This window comes from Lissotriton helveticus, chromosome 9 (assembly GCF_964261635.1).
Source record: "Lissotriton helveticus chromosome 9, aLisHel1.1, whole genome shotgun sequence".
Lineage (NCBI taxonomy): Eukaryota > Metazoa > Chordata > Amphibia > Caudata > Salamandridae > Lissotriton > Lissotriton helveticus.
In genome coordinates, this window is record NC_136070.1 from 1155986682 (window position 1) to 1156005633 (window position 18952).

General features: G+C 42.0%; 1 protein-coding gene across 8 annotated transcripts in view; it reads right to left on the reverse strand.

Moving 5' to 3' along the window:
* Positions 1–488: 488 nt before the first annotated feature.
* TMEM40 (transmembrane protein 40) overlaps positions 489–18952 on the reverse strand; it is a 185187-nt gene continuing 166723 nt past the window's right edge. For 5 of the 8 annotated variants that reach the window (XM_078661605.1, XM_078661603.1, XM_078661600.1 and 2 more), the window contains 4 exons: positions 16604–16675; positions 16442–16516; positions 9779–9841; positions 489–2585 (listed from right to left, as the gene is read on the reverse strand). In XM_078661605.1, the coding sequence (XP_078517731.1) occupies positions 2566–2585; positions 9779–9841; positions 16442–16516; positions 16604–16675 (230 nt within the window). In that variant the 3' untranslated portion in view covers positions 489–2565. The remainder of the gene's footprint in view (positions 2586–9778; positions 9842–16441; positions 16517–16603; positions 16676–18952) is intronic. The other 3 variants (XM_078661604.1, XM_078661599.1, XM_078661598.1) reach the window with 2 other exon arrangements.

An 18952-nucleotide genomic window follows, 5' to 3' on the forward strand; every position in this document is an offset into this window, starting at 1 on the left:
AAGCATGATTTTTTTTCTTTTTGATATTTTTGTCTAGTTCCCTATAGTGTTACCCCTTTTGCACATTTACTTTACATGTAGAGTTGATTTTTTTTTATATTAGTGTTGCTTTATATTGAACAGTTACCTTGTGTCCGTTGCTATTGATCAGGATGCTACTCTGGGGTCTGTAGTGGCCAGTTATATTAATATTTATTTATGTATACCTGAGAAATAATGGCATCAAATGTTACTCCTCTGTGCTTACCACCAGCCAAATCTATTAAACGAAGAACACCGTGAGCAATTGGGCCATTATTTGAGAGGAGTGAGAACCCACCTCAAATAATAATCACATTCCTTGTCCGGGTTAACAGCTGAAGTCAATAACTAAACCTGTGTTCAACTGCCTGGTAGCTGTGGCACAAAGCAGTCAGGCTTATCTTAGAGGCAAAGTATAGAGTATTTATACAGCACTCAAACACACCACAAGAAAACTCCCAAACCAATTCAGGGCAATTGAGAATAGTTTAATAAATAAAATGATACAAAACAACAAAAATCCAATTAGTAGAACAGGAGATATGAGTTTGTAAAGTTTGGCATAAAAATAGAGCTAAAAAGCGCTAAGCACCACTTGCGGGTATCTGGTCTCGCTAGACTGGGTCAAAGTCAAAGTTCAAGGCCAACCGCAATGGACCACCAGCTGGATAGAGGGACTAGGTTTGTCCCAGTGTAAATTTTACCTTCTAACATTAAGAGTTTTCTGGAGGAAAAAGTGGATGTCGACGAGCTGCCAGTGGGGTGCAACGGCATCGGGGTACTGCGGAGCAGAGTCCTGGTGCCACCGTCAACGAGGCAGGAAAAGCTCAGAGAGGCCAAAATTAGTAGCCCATGCCCAAGAAGGCCTGGACATTGGTCGGCTACAGATTGGCGTCTGGCTCAGTAAAGACCCCTTTGTTTGAACCTAGAAACTTTTCTGGTAGTCGAATCTCCTTCAGCGGGGCAAACCAGCTCGCTGTATCTGATTGGTGATTCAATATCGACAGCTTCAGCATTAGAGTGATCCTGGTCTGCAGTCAGTTCTTCAGATGAAAAGTTGGCAGAGAGTTTCTAAGTCCCAGCTCTTGCTGTTTGGAAAAGAGAAAAACATTCTAACACCAGCTCCAGCTAGGGCCTGGAGGGCACCACTGGGGGGGGTCAGGTTTGACTCTGCAAGAGCTAACCAGCAAGGTCCAGTTGGAACTGGTTAGCTGGGCTGTCACATGGAAAAGGCCCCGGGGAGCCTATTGTGTCCCAGTAGCCAACACAGGAGGTCACCCAACTGACCTTTGGAGTCACTTCCAGGGTTAAAGGCAAATAGGTAAAGTCTTCCTTCAGTATTCAAACAGCAGGGCAGTCCTTCTTCTGATTCTTCACAGGTCCAGGAGTGTTCAGGGGAATGTTCTTTTATACAGAGTGCTAGCCTGAGGGTGCAGTGAAATCCTTATTCCACCCTCTAAACCAGTTCTGGGCAGCTCCTGACTCCCATGGGGTTTAGAACCAGTCTGACTAGAAAGACAAAAGGCAGGCAGGCATATTTGTGAGCTTCATTTGCCAGCTATATGGTAGGCATGCTTTGAACCGCAGGAAAAGGCTGGGAACAGGCCTATAGGCCATCCTATTCAAGGAGGTGAACACCCTTCCCACACCCAGGGCCCTTTGTCTACTGTCTAAGGAAAACACATCTCACCACAGGGGAGCCATCAGTAGTCAGGTGACAGCTGGACATTGGCAGCAAAGGTCCTTTGGTTTTAGGCAAACTGGATTTTAAATTACTATTAAAATAAATCCTTAAATAGTTTTTCCAGCTGTACTCAACATGAATTTAGCACGTATTCAGTGTAATAGTATAAACCAGTGTTAGCCTATTGGAGAGCCAGCCTTAGCACATTGAAAAACAACTTCGGGGGGTTTTCACTGCCAGGGCATGTAAAACATTATTTTTGCCATGACCTCATTTTTAAATACAATGCACCCTGCCTTCCTGGCCAGTGAGGTCTATTTTAGGGTGACTTACAGATTTTAAAAAGAGAGCTTTAGACCTGTCAAAAGAGGGGTTTGACAGGTTGAAATGGCAGATTAAAAGTGGACATGTAGGCTGCATTGGCAGGCATAGAGACCGTTTTTTACAGTGCTACTTTAGAGGGTGGCACAATGAGAGGGCATGCCCACTCATTGTATTTAATTTACAAACCCCTACAAACTTATAGCTTTATATAATAGGGACTTACAATTAAATGTAATGTACTAATCCGGCTTATTCTAATTTTAACATGCTTGACAGGGAAAGCCTAGACACTTTACGACTATTTAGCAGGGGTAAAGTGTGTAGAGTCCTATGGCCAACAAAAATGGGTTCAGCAAAAGAAGGCAAAATTCGGGGGGAAAAGCATGCAAAAGATGGTAATTTCTGAAAAACACCATATTCAAAAGTTAATGACTTTCATGTCACTGTGTATTGTTTTAATCAGAAGCTCCTTAATGGTGAAGTCACAAAATTCAGACGGAAGGCGTTCAAAGAACAGGTTTGTGAGCTGCTGCTTTCTAATTTTTGTTTGAAAATCCTGCAAGACAGAAAACAGAGAATTATGTCAAAGACAAATCAAACGTTCACAATCGCACGGATATGTCAACAATTTACAGTATCCCTATGAACAATATGCAATGTAACATTATCCTAAGTATAATACCATAATGTGCTTGGTAACAATTTGATCATGAGCCAACTACTTCTCATTTGATTCACCAAAAGAAAAATCCTGGACTTCCTTTTTGTCTGAGAGACAGCTTTTTCAGTATTGTGCACAGTACAAATTGTTTTACTTACTCATCCAGAGATTCATACATAGGGCTATTTACATTAGCTACAGTGTTAAAATTACCTATTCATATTGCACGTGGAAATTATTTTTAACTTTTCCATATTTAGCTTTCCACTTTCACTTAGCACAAATTGGAAAATGCAAAGACTTGCCAATTCAGTATCAGTATGGTTGTAGTGTCTGCAATCCCCCGAAGTTGCCTCAGACAATAAAGACAGTTTCAAAATATTGTCTGTATCTCTAGTTGTCCAGAAAAGTTCTAGATAAGTTCTAAGTGTCACTGCAGTCACTGTGCTGTGAAATGTTCAAAGTTTCAAAACACAGATGCCAATGGTTGGAGTATCCCTATAGATAGGTCCAGTTGCAAAATTGGGGCAGATCATATTCAGCTCCCTCCATGTCCCAAACAACCGCAGGTGGCCACAGAGACTTGCAACTTTTAGTCCTGAGGTTCTGTCAGAAGAGATGTTAGTACCTGGAAGTCTAGGTATGTTGGTGAACAGTCCTGGATCCCTGCTCACCTGATATGAACTGAAGGTGGGGTACAGATCCGGGCACAATCCAGGAGGTGTTAAGAAGTAAAATGTAGATACCACAGGGCTGGAGGAGCACAGGGAGTGTGAATGTGTCCCCAAATACTGGTGCCTAATTAGGAATAGTGGATCCACTCTATAGGGATCAGAGAATACAGGCTGTGCCAGTAAAAGGATGATGGCTAGAATTGTACACATGGGTGAGTAAAAAAAGGGCAAGTGACGTAAGTAGTTACTACTAATGCTCAGAAGAGATGGGTTGACAATATTCTTTCAGTAGGGAGTGGATAGATATCTTTGAGATGAATACGAGTTTAGGGGTAAAGAGAGCACCATTCCACTAATTAAGGGTTGTGAATGCAAGTAGAATATTTTTGCAATGCAAAAAGAAACCAACACAGGCTTTAAAAGAGAGATTCAGAAGAGTGCCCTGGTGTGGAATAGGGCGGAGGGACACATATAATATCCACATTTGTAAAGATATAACAACTACCCTGAGTTATACTTTGAATGGGAGCACATGCCCTATAACTAAAATAGGTACAAAAGGGGGTGGTGATGGACCGAGCATCTGAACCAATCAAACACTCACACCCAGTCAAAAGATCTGGGTTTGATCTGTCACCATTCTTTAGCCCACTCTGCCACCCCAGTTCAGACATGGCTGTATGCAAATCAGTCTGACCCTGTGCCTCATGGGAACAGTCCAGCCCAAACTGCCAAGCCATGCCTTTCCTGGACCGGAAACAAGCTTCCGAGGACCGGTTTCTGGCATTCCAGCCGTCTTCAGCCCGGCTTGCTTGAATCCTGTGGTAAAGTGAGCAAGGGACTCACGCCTGAGCATACCCTGCCACACTTATGGCGGCCAAAGCGGTACAAAAGGGGGTGGTGATGGACGGAGCATCTGAACCAATCAAACACTCACACCCAGTCAAAAGATCTGGGTTTGATCTGTCACCGTTCTTTAGCCCACTCTGCCACCCCAGTTCAGACATGGCTATATGCAAATCAGTCTGACCCTGTGCCTCATGGGAACAGTCCAGCCCAAACTGCCAAGCCATGTCTTTCCTGGACCGGAAACAAGCTTCCGAGGACCGGTTTCTGGCATTCCAGTCGTCTTCAGCCCGGCTTGCTTGAATCCAGTGGCAAAGTGAGGAAGGGAATCACGTCTGGGGCATAGATCCGGGCAACATCCAGGAGGTGTTAAGAAGTAAAATGTAGATACCACAGGGCTGGAGGAGCACAGGGAGTGTGAATGCGTCCCCAAATACGGGTGCCTAATTAGGAATAGTGGATCCACTCTACAGGGATCAGAGAATACAGGCTGTGCCAGTAAAAGGATGATGGCTAGAATTGTACAGATGGGTGAGTAAAAAAAAGGGCAAGTGGCGTAAGTAGTTACTACTAATGCTCAGAAGAGATGGGTTGACAATATTCTCTCAGTAGGGAGTGGATAGATACCTTTGAGATGAATACGAGTTTAGGGGTAAAGAGAGCACCATTCCACTAATTAAGGGTTGTGAATGCAAGTAGAATATTTTTGCAATGCAAAAGGAAACCAACACTGGCTTTAAAAGAGAGATTCAGAAGAGTGCCCTGGTGTGGAATAGGGCGGAGAGACACATATAACAACTACCCTGAGTTATACTTTGAATGGGAGCACATGCCCTATAACTAAAATAGGGCATGGGGATAATGTGGTGGATTTGCCTCCAGATCCTGCAGCTGATAGTGGAATGAAGGCTATTTTGTGTGGCTGTCAGACACATTGAGAGACTGACAGTCATATGCAATGGGGTTAAGTGTGAAAGGAAGCCTTTTAGTTAGGATATGGGAGTCCGTAGGTCTAAATATGCATCTAAGCAGTTTGTTACCAATTTATTTAATTTATAGAGTTTATTAATTCTAATCCAGAGCAGCAGACAAGATCTTCTGTCTAGCTCACTCTAACAGTGACCCCTCTTCAGCTGCCCTTTGCCAAAATGTAACGGACCCAGTTCAGACCAAGGAATGGCAGTAGGATGCGAAAACCCCGGCCTGATTGGCTTTGATTACCCTCGCCAGTCAACGTCCCTCCATCTCCAAATGTGTATCTTTGCAGTATATTCCTCTTTGCTCCCTGCCTGGCTCAATCTGCATGTGCACCAGCCTGTACCTAAGACCCTTGTCTGCTCCACGTACGTGCTCCTCAGAGCTCCTGATCTCGCCTGCATGACCACCTCTTAGGCAGTCGCTTTCTCTCTTCCCCAGTTTTTTAAGGCTCACGCTCGGAACTATTTTTCGATGCCACCTAGTGAGCTGGGGCAGTTTTCTGTAGTTATTCCCCAAAAAAGTTCCCAAGATGATCTGTGTTGTGTGACCATCCTGCCATGACAGCCCACCAGTGTCACACTTGATATGACACCTTTTGCCACTTATGATTTAATTCAACTTTCCCGCTGCAATACTTTGTGAGACTTTTTACCATAAATCATAATTTTCATCAGTTACTCTGGACAGTGCCCACGTGTGTATGTGGCCTCTGGCGGGCATCAAGTGCCCCTACCTTTTCTAGTTGGTGTTTGTGTTTTCCTGACGCCTCTGGTATGTGATAGAGGTTCTCTGTAATTTCTAGAAGGTGTTCGGTGCCATTACTGTAACTGGTGCTTTGTTAATTTTAAACCGTTGCTCCTCATGGAAATTTAGTGGCCAATTCACAAAAGTAGGAATCCTAACTTTACTGCTCCTAAATGCCCTTTGTGAATACCGAAAGTCATAAAGTTAGGATTTTGTCTCAAATTACTTTTGTGAATCAAACCCATAATTTTTAACACCAGCACTTACAATAGTCTACCATGCTTTCCCTACTGCTTCTGGAGGGTGTCTAATGCATGCACTCCTTTCCTTTTCCCATGTCCTCCTTTCCTTTCATTGTCTCAGGCCTTTTGGAGAGTCTGACAGTTACTTATGCAAGTTCACCTCTGCCTTGAACTGATGTTTTAATGAGCATTCAGTGATGTATAACTGATTTCTTTTGAAGTGTACTGTATCTCAGGCGATGCCACTATCTACCAGCAATGTTTATTTGGTATCCCCTAGTGGGGACCTCTTTATTAACTGACAAAACAGCTATTTAAAAAAAAAAAAACATGTTTGGGCAGTGATACAATCCTATCATACTCTGAAACCCCAACCGTACCTGTCTGAACATTTCTCATATCACAAAAAGCATTACTTGACGCTGTTGCAGTCGGGGGCATACCCCACAAGGACCTGACATTGAAATGGAAACACACTTGGCCAACTAAAGAATGCTGCCTCTGGGGACAGGGGGACGAGTCATTATTGCATCTCCTATGCATCTGCCCTGCACTATTAGAAATCCGGAAAACTGTCCTATGGGAGGCACCAAGGAAGGCACAAACAAGAACATGCAGAGCGACAGTTATAAAATGCCTTGGAGGATCATCAATTCAACTGTCCTGCAGAGCCATAAACTTCTGGAAAACAGCGGCAAAAGAACTGGACAAAATATCAAATTAATCCAAATACCTTACAATGTTTAACATTTCTTACTCTAGTCGCTGTTAAAATGCCCCGGAGTCTCGTCAATTCAACAGTCCTGAAGAGCTATAAACTCTTGAAAAAATGCGGCAAAAGAACTGGTCATAAAATAATAAATCAATCCGAGTTGTTCAAAATAACTTGTTTATAGACTTCTTAATTGTATTTGATTATACTTTTTAAATTTCTAAACTACCTAACTGCTTATCGCCCGAAGACAAGATTTCGTTGTATTTTCCATTTTTTCTTTTTTTTACATGCCAGGTTTTAAAATGTTGAGTCAATGTCTTATGTACCATGGTGGTATTCCCACCCTTTTATGATTTTAATGAAATCAAATAAAAGTATTTTTGACTAGTGGGGAGAATGTTTGGCGTAATTAGAATTCAGTGTGTATTGCTGGACATAATGTAACTTTTATAAACTCAAATACTGCCAAAAGTGATTTATTTATTTGTTTACATGGTGGCAAAAAGAAATTCCAGGCTGTTTTTTCTATAAAACAAGGTAATCTTGTGACTTTGTATGGGCACATCAGGGAATTTGTAGCCGTTTTTCAGAAGAATATTCCTGGCAGGTGTTGGTTCATGACACCAGTCTCATTGAAACCTACATAGCATACAGAAGAGATCAGTGAAGTGCTTTTCACCTTTTCCCACAGACAGACATTGCTAGGTGCCCAGTGCAGCTGCATCACAAGCCTTAACCCTTTCCGTGCTGATGACGGAACCGCTCCGTCATCAGCCGCGGTGGCGCTGTGCTGATGACGGAGCGGTTCCATCATGGCCCGCCCGACGCGCCTGCGCGGCGCTGATTTTGCGCCTGCGCGGTACGTTCTATTAAGCGGGCGGGGCCATGACGGAACCGCTCCGTCATGAGCACAGCTCAACCGCGGCTGGTAACGGAGCGGTTCCATCACCAGCATGGGCGCGCCCCCTTAGCGCTGCAGCGGTATAGCCGCCGCAGCGATGAGGTTAATATCATATCAACAACAAGAACACCAAATCAGACAGTCAGCATGCCTCCGTTAAACACCCTCCTCCATCTAAGACCTACTTATACAAGTAAACGCACAACTAGCAGTACCATCTGAATTATTGTGTACATTTTAATCTGGTGGGTGCGGCTCAGGTACAGGGAATTGCATTTAATGTGAATTTGTGAATGATGCCCATGCAGTTTATGTATGATGGTGGCACCATACCAGCGCAGGTTTGTATTTAAAGACAAGGGATGCCACTTTATATTTTTTCCTTGGGATGTTGGGCAACATGCACAAGGAACCGAATGATTAATGTAAAAGTACTATGCGAATGTGGTACTTGGAACTTCTATTTCCTTTTCGCATTATTCTGGAGCATCTGTATGTCTATGTTTTTGAAGTAAGGGATCCATGTGTTGGAGACCCATTTCCTTGGCAGGCTCCTTTCATCCCCTCTTCATGTGTTTCTTGTTCAGTCTAAATCACTGAGGTTAAGCAACAGGGGTAGCCCTGTACAGAAATTAACCTGCAGTATGCAGGAGGACCAGTCGAGCAGCTTCCAGCTCTGGGCTATTCCTGCTGTAGCTCTGCTTGGTTTGCTAACGCCAGAAGGAGCTACCTTCTATAAAGGATTTGCACAGTACAATACAATGAACATTCAAGTACTGTCAACAGGAGGCTTGGTCCTCTGCCCTATGTATGGTGGTTGGTAGAGTCTGAGGTCCTTACAAAAGAAAAATGTAAAAATGACATGGTGAATGAAAGTGTTCATTTTTAAAAGTACTTCAAAGCAGTGCTTAATTTGAGCAGGTGGTTTCCAGTGCTTGTCACGGACACTTAGTTGTCAACTCCGGCACTTATGACAGTCTGCCACATGGTGGCGCTGTCTGTTTAATGTAGAGATAAGCTAAAAATCCTGCATATTAGAGATCAATAGCCACCACAGATCTCCTATGCATGATTTTACTCAGTTTTCTCCCTTTTGGTTTAATGTTGTCATATGTAAGGAGTTGATCCATTGTTTGAACAAGCAGCACATCATTTAAGACTCTAAAAATTAAAGTACCACTTCTTTCTCACACACACACAATTCCCATTCCCAGACCCACAACTGAACAATTTACTGTAAAGTGTAGTGATATCTCCAAAGTCTGTGGGAAGTATCCATACAGGGAGTGGGCCAATCTAGTGAACAACGTAGGCGGCATCTATGGTGATAGTGGGAGGCGACCTCCTCAGAAAAACAAATTAAGCACTGCTTGAAGGGTTGACACTATCATGTTGACAAAAGCATCTGGCCATCACCTTTTACAGAAAGTATCATTAAGCACTAGTATTGGACCAAGTTTTCTTTTTTAATATTTTGAAATAATTTACTTTTAATTTGTATAATTTTAACTTACTTTCATGTAATTTCCTCTAGGGTTTGATTAACATTATGGATAGAATAAAGTCAATATAATACGATTTAATATAATAAAACAATTTAAAATGAAGTTAGGACTAGAATCATAGTTAGATTTAAGTTACCTTTTATAATTCAATTTGGTGGAATTTAGGACTAGTGTTAATATTTATTAGATTGGATATAATTCTAAATATTGAGTGTCGCTGAGACTTAGTGTTGGTTCAATGTAATATGATATAACTTATTTCAATTTGAATTAACTTTAATTTAGGTGGGAGTGTTAAGATTAGGAGTAAGGCTACAGGTTCAATTTGTTGGCATGTCGAAGTGATGGTGAAGAATTTATGGGATGAAGAGCTTACAGTGGTCAAGTAGTAACTTACAACTTTGTCAGGCTGCTTCATAGTATTTATTTCAGCACAAAAAAGAATACTTCTTCAGGGTATTTAGCAGAGATAAGATAAATTACCAGGTAGAGCAGACCTCTGAAACAGAGGAAGGAAACCTTCAAGCACAGCACGAATTCGAGTCACTGAAATAAATAAATAGAAACATGTTTCACATCAGTGCAAAGAATAGAGAAAAACATCAGACTTTCTGCACATTTTTTCACATGGGTAAATGAGTTAACCTGTTCCATTGTCCTACCATGGACGTTGTATGCACATAATTTGAGGGGAAACGCTGAATGTAACAACATCAGTGAAGATTCCATCAATCCATTGACAAGATTAACACAATTACGCTTTTCTGGAAACTGATGATGTACCACCCATAAAAAACACCTGAATGTAAAAAATGTTTAAGTACTTTTCTATTCTACTCTTTACTCGTTCTATGGTGAATACATTTAGGTAATTCTTGTTAATCAGTATACAAACTACTGTCAGATGAAGGCACGCATTTTTATGCTATGTGACTATTTAATCTTTTCTTCAACCTTATGTTTTCCTGTCGACATTTTTCCAATTCCATTAAGTAAGGCTGCTTACACATTCTTGTTAACAAAAAAAAAGTTTTCCTGATATATATATATATATATATATATATATTTATATATATATATATATATATATATTTATATATATATATATATATATATTTATATATCCAAACAGATACTTCATTCATCAGAATAAACGTCACCGACACTCAGGAAAATGCTGTGCACGAAAATTTAATTGGCAGGAAAACAACGCGTTTCGCTTTACAGCTTGATCACATTTCAGGTAAACGTGATCAAGCTGTAAAGCGAAACGCGTTGTTTTCCTGCCAATTAAATTTTCGTGCACAGCATTTTCCTGAGTGTCGGTGACGTTTATTCTGATGAATGAAGTATCTGTTTGGATATATCGGGTGACCGGGAGCCCTACGCCGACCCACCCGCGAACGTGACTGGTTCGAACCGGAACTTTGGTGCTGTGATATATATATATATATATATATATATATATATATATATATATATATATATGTTCAGGAACGCTCGACACTGGAGGGCACTTCCACAAACTCCTGGACGCTACAGCAGCAAGGAACACGAGACCAAAAATTCAGGTGAGTAGATTTATTTATATATAAAACTCCTTTTCAGGCTTTCTTACTTGCAAACATATTAATAACCAATCATAAGTTTTCTCTGCTCCCTATACTGAAACTCATCCTAAGATATTGTCTAAGATGTAGTCACTCTGCTCTATGACCCTGTTCATGCTTCTTCATCCCTTTGAATCGTTTAACAGTGTGAATCAACCTGCTCTTGTAAGTGCTCTCTATTACTGCCTGACTCGAGTACAGTCCCTTTGTGGTTTGCATGTTACCCCTTTGATAGCATCTCTTAGTTTCTGTACTCCTTGCCTCAGTGTTCTGTTCTTGCCCCCACCCCCTATCCTCTATTGACAACTTTACACTGACACTATCACTGGTATAGAAATAGGTGGCATTGCGAAATCTTCAACTTTTCTGTTGATTTCTGGTGGAAGTGCTAAAGGGAGAGCAGAGCTCATCAGTGGAATTTCCTCCCACCTACTATCTCGATGAGGAGGGAAATTCCACAGGCCTACTCTGCACATTTCAAATTTAACAACAATTGATGGATGTTACTTTTTTGGACTGATTTTTCAGGAAATAATATTACCATCGCTTGAGCTGTCCACCACATCTGTACATGACTATTTGGTGCCAACTCATTCCCTAAAAATGTGTGCTATTGATTACAATGCCCATGTTCTGAACAATGTTGTTTTCAAGTGTTCTTGTGTCCAACACTGTTCTGAGTACCTTAAAAGTCGTTCATGCACGCTCTCAATCCCTTAAGACATTTTACTCGTAACCATGTTAATCTTTACTAGAGCGATAGAGCAAAGCTCATGAAATGAAAGTATTCAAATAGTACGACATTTAAGACACTCGGGGCCAGATGTAGGTAATCCCAGATTACCGTTTTTAAATACCGAATCATACCGATTCGGTATTTAAGAACTGGCCATCGGGATGTAGGTATTTTTACCGAATAAATTACCGTATCGGGAACATTCGGTAATTTTACCGAATCGGTATTTACCGATTCGGTAATTGCCATTGATTCCTATGGGCCTTGAGGCCCATAGGAACTAATGGCAATTACCGAATCGGTAAATACCGATCCGGTAAAATTACCGAAATGACAAGGGGGACAGGGTGTCACTTTGACACCCTGTTGCACCCCTGATTCAGGCATGTGTGCCATGTGACAAACATACATGCCCTCAGGGCATGTATGTGTGCCACATGGCACAGGTGTACATGCACAGATGTGCATGTACACAGGAATTCGTTATTTACCATGCAATAGTATTACATGGTAAATAACAAATTATTAGGGGCCTGTGGCACTGTTTCCAGTGCCACATACATATAGATTTACTGATTCGGTAAATTTACTGAATCGGTATTTTACAGAATCGGTAAATTTACCGAATCGGTAAATTTACAGATTCTGTAAAATATAGGCCCCCTACATCTCAATCACCAAATACCGGTCGGTAACAGCCGAAATCGGCCGTTACCGACCGGTATTTGGTGACCTACATCTGGCCCTTAATCATCACCATCAAACACTGAAGTCTATTTGACTGAGTGATGATTACCCTCTACTTCAGTCCATCAGAAAGGCTTTTCCATCTGTTGGTTCACTAAGGTGACTTTTGAAGGATGCTTTACCAAGTCCCAGCGAATAGGACTGTGTGCATAGCATAGACTCCAGTTCTCCTGATTGCCTTGAACTAGACATGTTCTTAAAATAAATGAGCATGCCTTTTCTCAGCGACTCCCTCACACATGCTCAATCAGCCTTGTTTCCACTGCTAGACTGGGGTGATATATTTGTTGGTGGTATGGATTGTCAATATTGCAAGAAGGTCAGTTCATGTGCATATTTGCATGAGAAATTGTAGTCATCAGCTGCTACCACTATTCAATTCAATTCAAAAATACTTTATTTGATTGTTTTTTGAGACAATCATAAACGTACATAAAAACAGTTCATTCATTAGATACAGTAACATTTCATACACAGTACATAGTTAGATTTCATGTTAAAAGTTTTATCATACAAGCAATCGTACTAGTCTCCAAAATTAGTAGGTAATAGATTTCCTGTGGCTAAGTACATGCCTATCCTCCAGACTCTATGTGCATCGTCCAGGAGCTGCAGCACAAGTAGTGCAGGGCGACATTATCTCAGCCCCAGCTCCTTTAGGACTGGGACAATCCAGGCTTTCCTTAGGTTACTATAAAACCTGCAGAATAGAAGGATGTGTATTGTCGATTGTTCGGAACAATTATCACACGGACACAGTCCTAATACTTGGGACCAATCGTTCATACCAGGAAAGCTCATGAGCCTGTGGAAAATACTACACCTAAATCGAGTTAGTAAAAACCTGTCATAGCCACCAGGTACAAATAATAAATAAGACTGAATACTAACTAAACCATGTTCACATGAAGCTATGGTTGGGTACTAGGGCCCTATTTACAATGGTGGTAAATCAGACCGCCAACGGCCAACGCAGTGGGAGGCGACTGCCATACAATGAATCAGTGATTCCATCTGCCCAATTAGGATGAGAACACTGTGCAGGTGGTCGGAAAGTGCTTTTTTCTACTGTGGCTTGTGCTGCAGCCCAGCAAAGAGCTGCAGCACAAGCCACAGTAGAAAAAGGCTCTTTGTGCACACCCATGCACCGTGTGCCAGGCACCATATCGTGCATGGTTGTGTGTGGGGAGACACTACTTTTGCCACCAGGGCCACTTAGCAGTGGCCCACGTCGGACAGAGGCCCTGCTTGGGGCCCCCAAAGTCCGTTTCTGTCTGCTGAACAGGCAGTCGGGAAGGGACATCCTAATTCCTATGCCTCAGTTGAAAGGATAGGATTCTGACCGCCACCCCAACGGTATCATGGATCCTGTCGGAGGCAGCAGTCTTTCCCTCTGACCTATGCGATGCGACCGACTGCATCCAAATGCAGCAGTCGGACAAATGGCCTGTTTGTTGGTGGAATGCCACCAACCGCCTGCCGGTGGCGGTCCCACCGACCTCTTAATTAGGCCCTGGAGCGCCTTATGTAAGATGTCGTGGCAGTTTTGCATTAATGCATCTAATGCTCCATTTATCCAACTTTTAAAACACACCTAATTTACAAAAGCTTCTAAGTATTGATTACTTGGTCAGGGTTTTTTCAGAATGTTGTTCTTTTGGTAATTTATAGATCTGAACATGAATCATGATCCCCTCTTGATGCCAGCCAATGAAATATGTGGCTCCTTTGAACACCAAATTACTTATTCTCTCTATACGATGTTTATGTGCAACAATGCAGTCTTACAAAACAACTAGCAAGCAGAAAAGAACATACAAAACATTTCTACCTCTAATATTTTAACAGCTAGAAAACACCAAAAAATATTGTATAAATAAACAATTAATTCGATCTCTTGTTAGCTAGTCCTGTTTATGACACTCTGCCTCAAACTAAATGAACGTTTATTCAAAACGTGTTTTGTTATTTGGATTACAAGTTACATCTTACATGAAAGTGTCAGAGATGTCATTATCTCTCATATGAACAGTTTTACAGTTTGCAGGCAGGCATACCCAAGTCCTCCGTGGCTCTTTAAAAGTATGCCCTGCATATTGCAACTAGTATGACTGTGGGCACTATTCAGGTTGACTTGGTTACATTACTGCTGCTGCAGTGCTTCCTTTTTTATGTTAATTCTAGTATTAAGATTGGTTGCCTCGCCTCCAAGGCAGTACTCTTTGGCCACCCACAATAACTAGCATATACATTTAAAGTCTTGGGTGGAACACGGATTTCCAGGCATCATTCCATTCTGAGAATCAATGTAGATTTAAGTTTCATTCAGTGGCGCAGCCAGTGTGTCATGGTCCCTTGTGCAAGGAAGGACATGGGCCCCATGGCCGTTGTTTGAACTCTGAAATATAGCTTTAATAAGGGGTCAGGGGCTCCATTGGGTTTCTGAGCACCGGTATCTCTGCATCTGATGCAGTAATGGAAGCTACACTCCTGGTTCTATTAGCAGCATTATGCAAGAGTTCATGGCACTGCAGCATCACCATGGCATCCTCAGCTACATGAAGAAATGTACCTAATTATAAGCATTTCACAAATCATTTAATCTGGCTTTTTCAGATTCACATGATGTCGAAACCAAAGGTAGATTGCTTTTTTGTTAATAATGTGTGAACATTTGAGGGTTCAGCAGGTAAATTAAGGCTACACTTATATGTGGTTGTTTTAACGTGTTTGTGCTGCATAATTTCTTAATTTGAGCCTGTGGTTTCTGGTGCTCAGGACAGGCACTTAATTGGCAACACCGGCACTTATGACAGTCTGCCACATGGTGGCGCGGTCTAGTTTGTAGAATAGCATAACAACAGTTTATTAATTCAACTTACATTCAAAATCCCCAATATTTGCCACCAAAGCGATTCTTCTCCTGGAATAGTCAGAATTGTCATGCTTGTAGGAGTGTGATGGTTAGTAGCTGTGTTGATACTGAAAGTGGCAGCGCTGACAGAAGCAATGGGGGGTGCAAGTGGAAGTGGACTCCTGAGAAGGGTCCGGTCACTTCACTTTTTATAAATTAAGCACTGTAGCTGGATAGTATGTTAGCAGATCGCTTGCATGATTATTGTTTTAATTGTGTTGCATAACTGTATTACGATACCATTTATTTATGGATATCTGTAACACTCGAACATAGCTAGAAAGCTGTGGAGCCTGAACAGGGGTGGTAGTCGCGAGACATAATTCAACATAGGTTACAATGATGCAGGGGATTTGTGGGTGGTGGTTCTATCCTGAACAGATCTAATGTTCTCTGAAGAAGTGGGTCTTCAGATCCTTTCTGAATTCCAGGAGTGATGGAGAAGGTCTGATGTTGATGGCAATATTTTTCCGGTTCTTGGGGTCAAGGATGGAGATGGATTGGCTCTCTTATTTGCAGTTTTTTGTTTCCAGAAGTGATTAAAAAGTTCTAAAAAATGTAAAATACATTTAAATAACACCTTGTTCCACATAGCCCAGTTTCTCTAAATGCAGATTATGGGCCTCAAGTCAAAGACACTCACAATCAGACTAAACATGCCATTTGTCTGGAATGCTCTGCTATCCTCACTCGCAAAAGGTTCAGCACAGATTTTCTGGGTGAAAATTACGACTCACACTTTCACTTTGCATACTAACTGCCACTTGCTACAGTCTCACTATTTCCCCAGTTCTGCTATCTCCCATGGCATCTACCATCCAAACTCAGGGATGTCACCTCTGTCAGTCACAGTGTGTTGTCATCAGCTTCGAGATGCCCTTTAACGCACCCTTAACCCCTTCCATGCTGGTGACGAACCCCAGCCGTCACGCTCCACGGTGCTCGTGTGCTGATGACGGCTGGGGTTCGTCACGGCCCGGCCCTGTTCGTTCGGCGGCCGCACACGGGGGGAATCGCGGCCGCACGGAAGGGGTTAAAAAACTCCAAGTATGCAATACAAATATTATTACACTAGCAGACAATGTATACAACAGTACAAAACAAAAGTAGGTGTGTGTAAATACATCCATTGTACTCACCAAAGCCAAAATATATTCCAATTGTTTCCAATGATGCAAATACTAATAAGCCAATACCAGCCGAGACCGTCCAATCTGAAAAACAACAAAAATTCCATGAACATGTGATATGTGGTCCTCGATTGTGACACCATAAGGTTTATTTTGATGTCAGTAACTCACCTCCATAGCTGTGTTCACAAATTAAAACTGCTCCAATAGCAAAACAAGCAACGATGAAATGGAAAAATTCATCTGAAAATTAAAGACACAGATCTTTAGAGTGGCATATGGGCCATTAGCTCATAATTCTGTTCATTTCTGTGTTTATCTTTTTCATGTGTGCTGTTTCAAACTTGACAATCCAAATTAAGACATGGCTTCAGCCAGTGTGTGTTGAAATGCTCTGGGGATGTTACCAACTAATAACAGAAGTACATGAATTGTACTTCAACTTGGGTTCACAGCATTTAGGGCCTCATTTAGATCTCGGCGGAAGGGTTACTCCGTCACAATGGTGATGGATATCTGTCCGCCAAAATATAAAACCCATCATATTCTATGGGATTTATAGTTCGGCGGATGGGATATCCATCACCTTTGTGACAGGGTACCCCATCCGCCGAGATCTAAAACAGGCACTTAATTTTTCACCTGGTAAGTGTAATGAACAGATGCTCCAGAATACAGTGTCCAGAAACCTGTCTGTGAGTAATGTAACAAATTTCTGAAAGATCTTTGATAACCTTGTTGTTGATATTTTTATTCATCTGATGACCCACGTGGTAACCTACTGTCTATAATCTGCCTTGCACCAGAGACAGGGCCGGCTGTTGGACTGGGCGAGCTGGGTCCAGGCCCAGGGCGGCAATCTTCATAGGGGCAAAAAGAACTGTCTTCAACCAGCAACGCATCTCTACCTTGGGTCCAGTCATTTTTTTTAACGTGTTCCAGACGCTTTGTGTAGCACGCTATCAGTCGCGTGCTATCTGCCCCTACCTTGCCCTCCCATATACCTCTCAGCCCCTGCTGGCCCACATCAACACCCCTTACCTAAGAAACATCATGAACAAGACAACCTATGTTGTAGTTACTTCAGATGAGCTGGGACAGCTGCAGAGATTTGTGTTCAGAGGCAAGTCTCTGTCTTGATGTAGCCAGTCAGGTACTGACCTGTGAAAAGTGTCTTCTGCCTCATATTATTCTCCAGCACTAGCGCTATTGGCAAAAGGGCCGGATCTGACCTCAGAGGCTGATCCTATACAAACAGGGCTGTAATGGGATGCAAAAGCTGCCTTTGAAAAAATGTTCATGCCAGTCGCGAACTACACCATCCAAGAGTGGACAACAATTCTGGTGGTCTCCAGGAAGGTTTGAGAGGTTCTCCATCTCTAAGAACTTTTAAGAAAAGTGAGGTCTAGAGGAGGAATAGACAACAGCAGTTTTCAAACATATGGATGGGCTAAAAGTAAAAAGTACAAGATTATACGGGTAGTTCTGAAGTGGACCTAATGAACGATTACAATACATCAGACTATGTAATAGGGCCAAAGAGCATTATTTCTCAGGAGCAGTAAATCATACCTGTGACACTGCGAAAAGTGCACTCCAAATACAAAACACTGAATACACATTAGTAAGTACATTTTTGCTACAGGAAAAGCAGTGCCTTCCAGATGCAAGGTGCCCCACTGGAAGGAACAATGTTCTAACAATGTACTTCTAAATATTGACTTAAATACTATCACAGGACTGAGGCATTCTCAGGGCTCTCATGATGCTCCCCTATACTAATCTCCACAGTGCACCACTGTCTCACCACTGAGACAGCCACAGGTTTTTCAAAGTCTCAGATTTACACAATTCAAACAGTCAACATCGATTATAACCTGCAGCAAGCATTGTTTCTCACTAAGGAGGAACCCTCAGAGCTATCCAAACATCTCGGAGAAGGCTGGCGAACATTAAACGTGGAGAGTATAAATTTGCAAGAAGCAAGGGGAGAGAGCAACCTAGCTTTTCCTTTGGAGTTTAGTGGAGTGATGCTTCCCAAGCTTCCCTGGGCATTTTTGAAAATGTGGCTTAAAATGAAGGACTTTGAAACACTAGAGGTTCATAAATAGAGGTTCTTAAGGGGTTCGTAGGAAATATCCCAAATTTCCCATACTCTGTCACGCAAGCCTGAACCCACCCAGGGGCTGTTGGGGGTTCACCCCACCCAAACAAATCTTGAATAGAATGGTGGCAAAGTGTGCATTTATGAGTAGAATTTCCATATAAAGTAAGCTTTTAAGCCATAGGCATAACAGGCAAACGAATATAAAAAGTGATCTTATAACTTCACATGGCCTGTCAGTTTTCATAATGCCTGTTAAATTTAAGGGTCTCTAGTTGGCACAGGTAGGTACTTGTGACGAATAGGGACCCTCGCCTCTAGTCAGGGTAAGGGGATTACACTCCTAAAATAACCCCTGCTCACCCCCTTGGAAGCGTGGCACGAGCAGTCAAGGCTTATTTCAGAGGCGTTGTAAG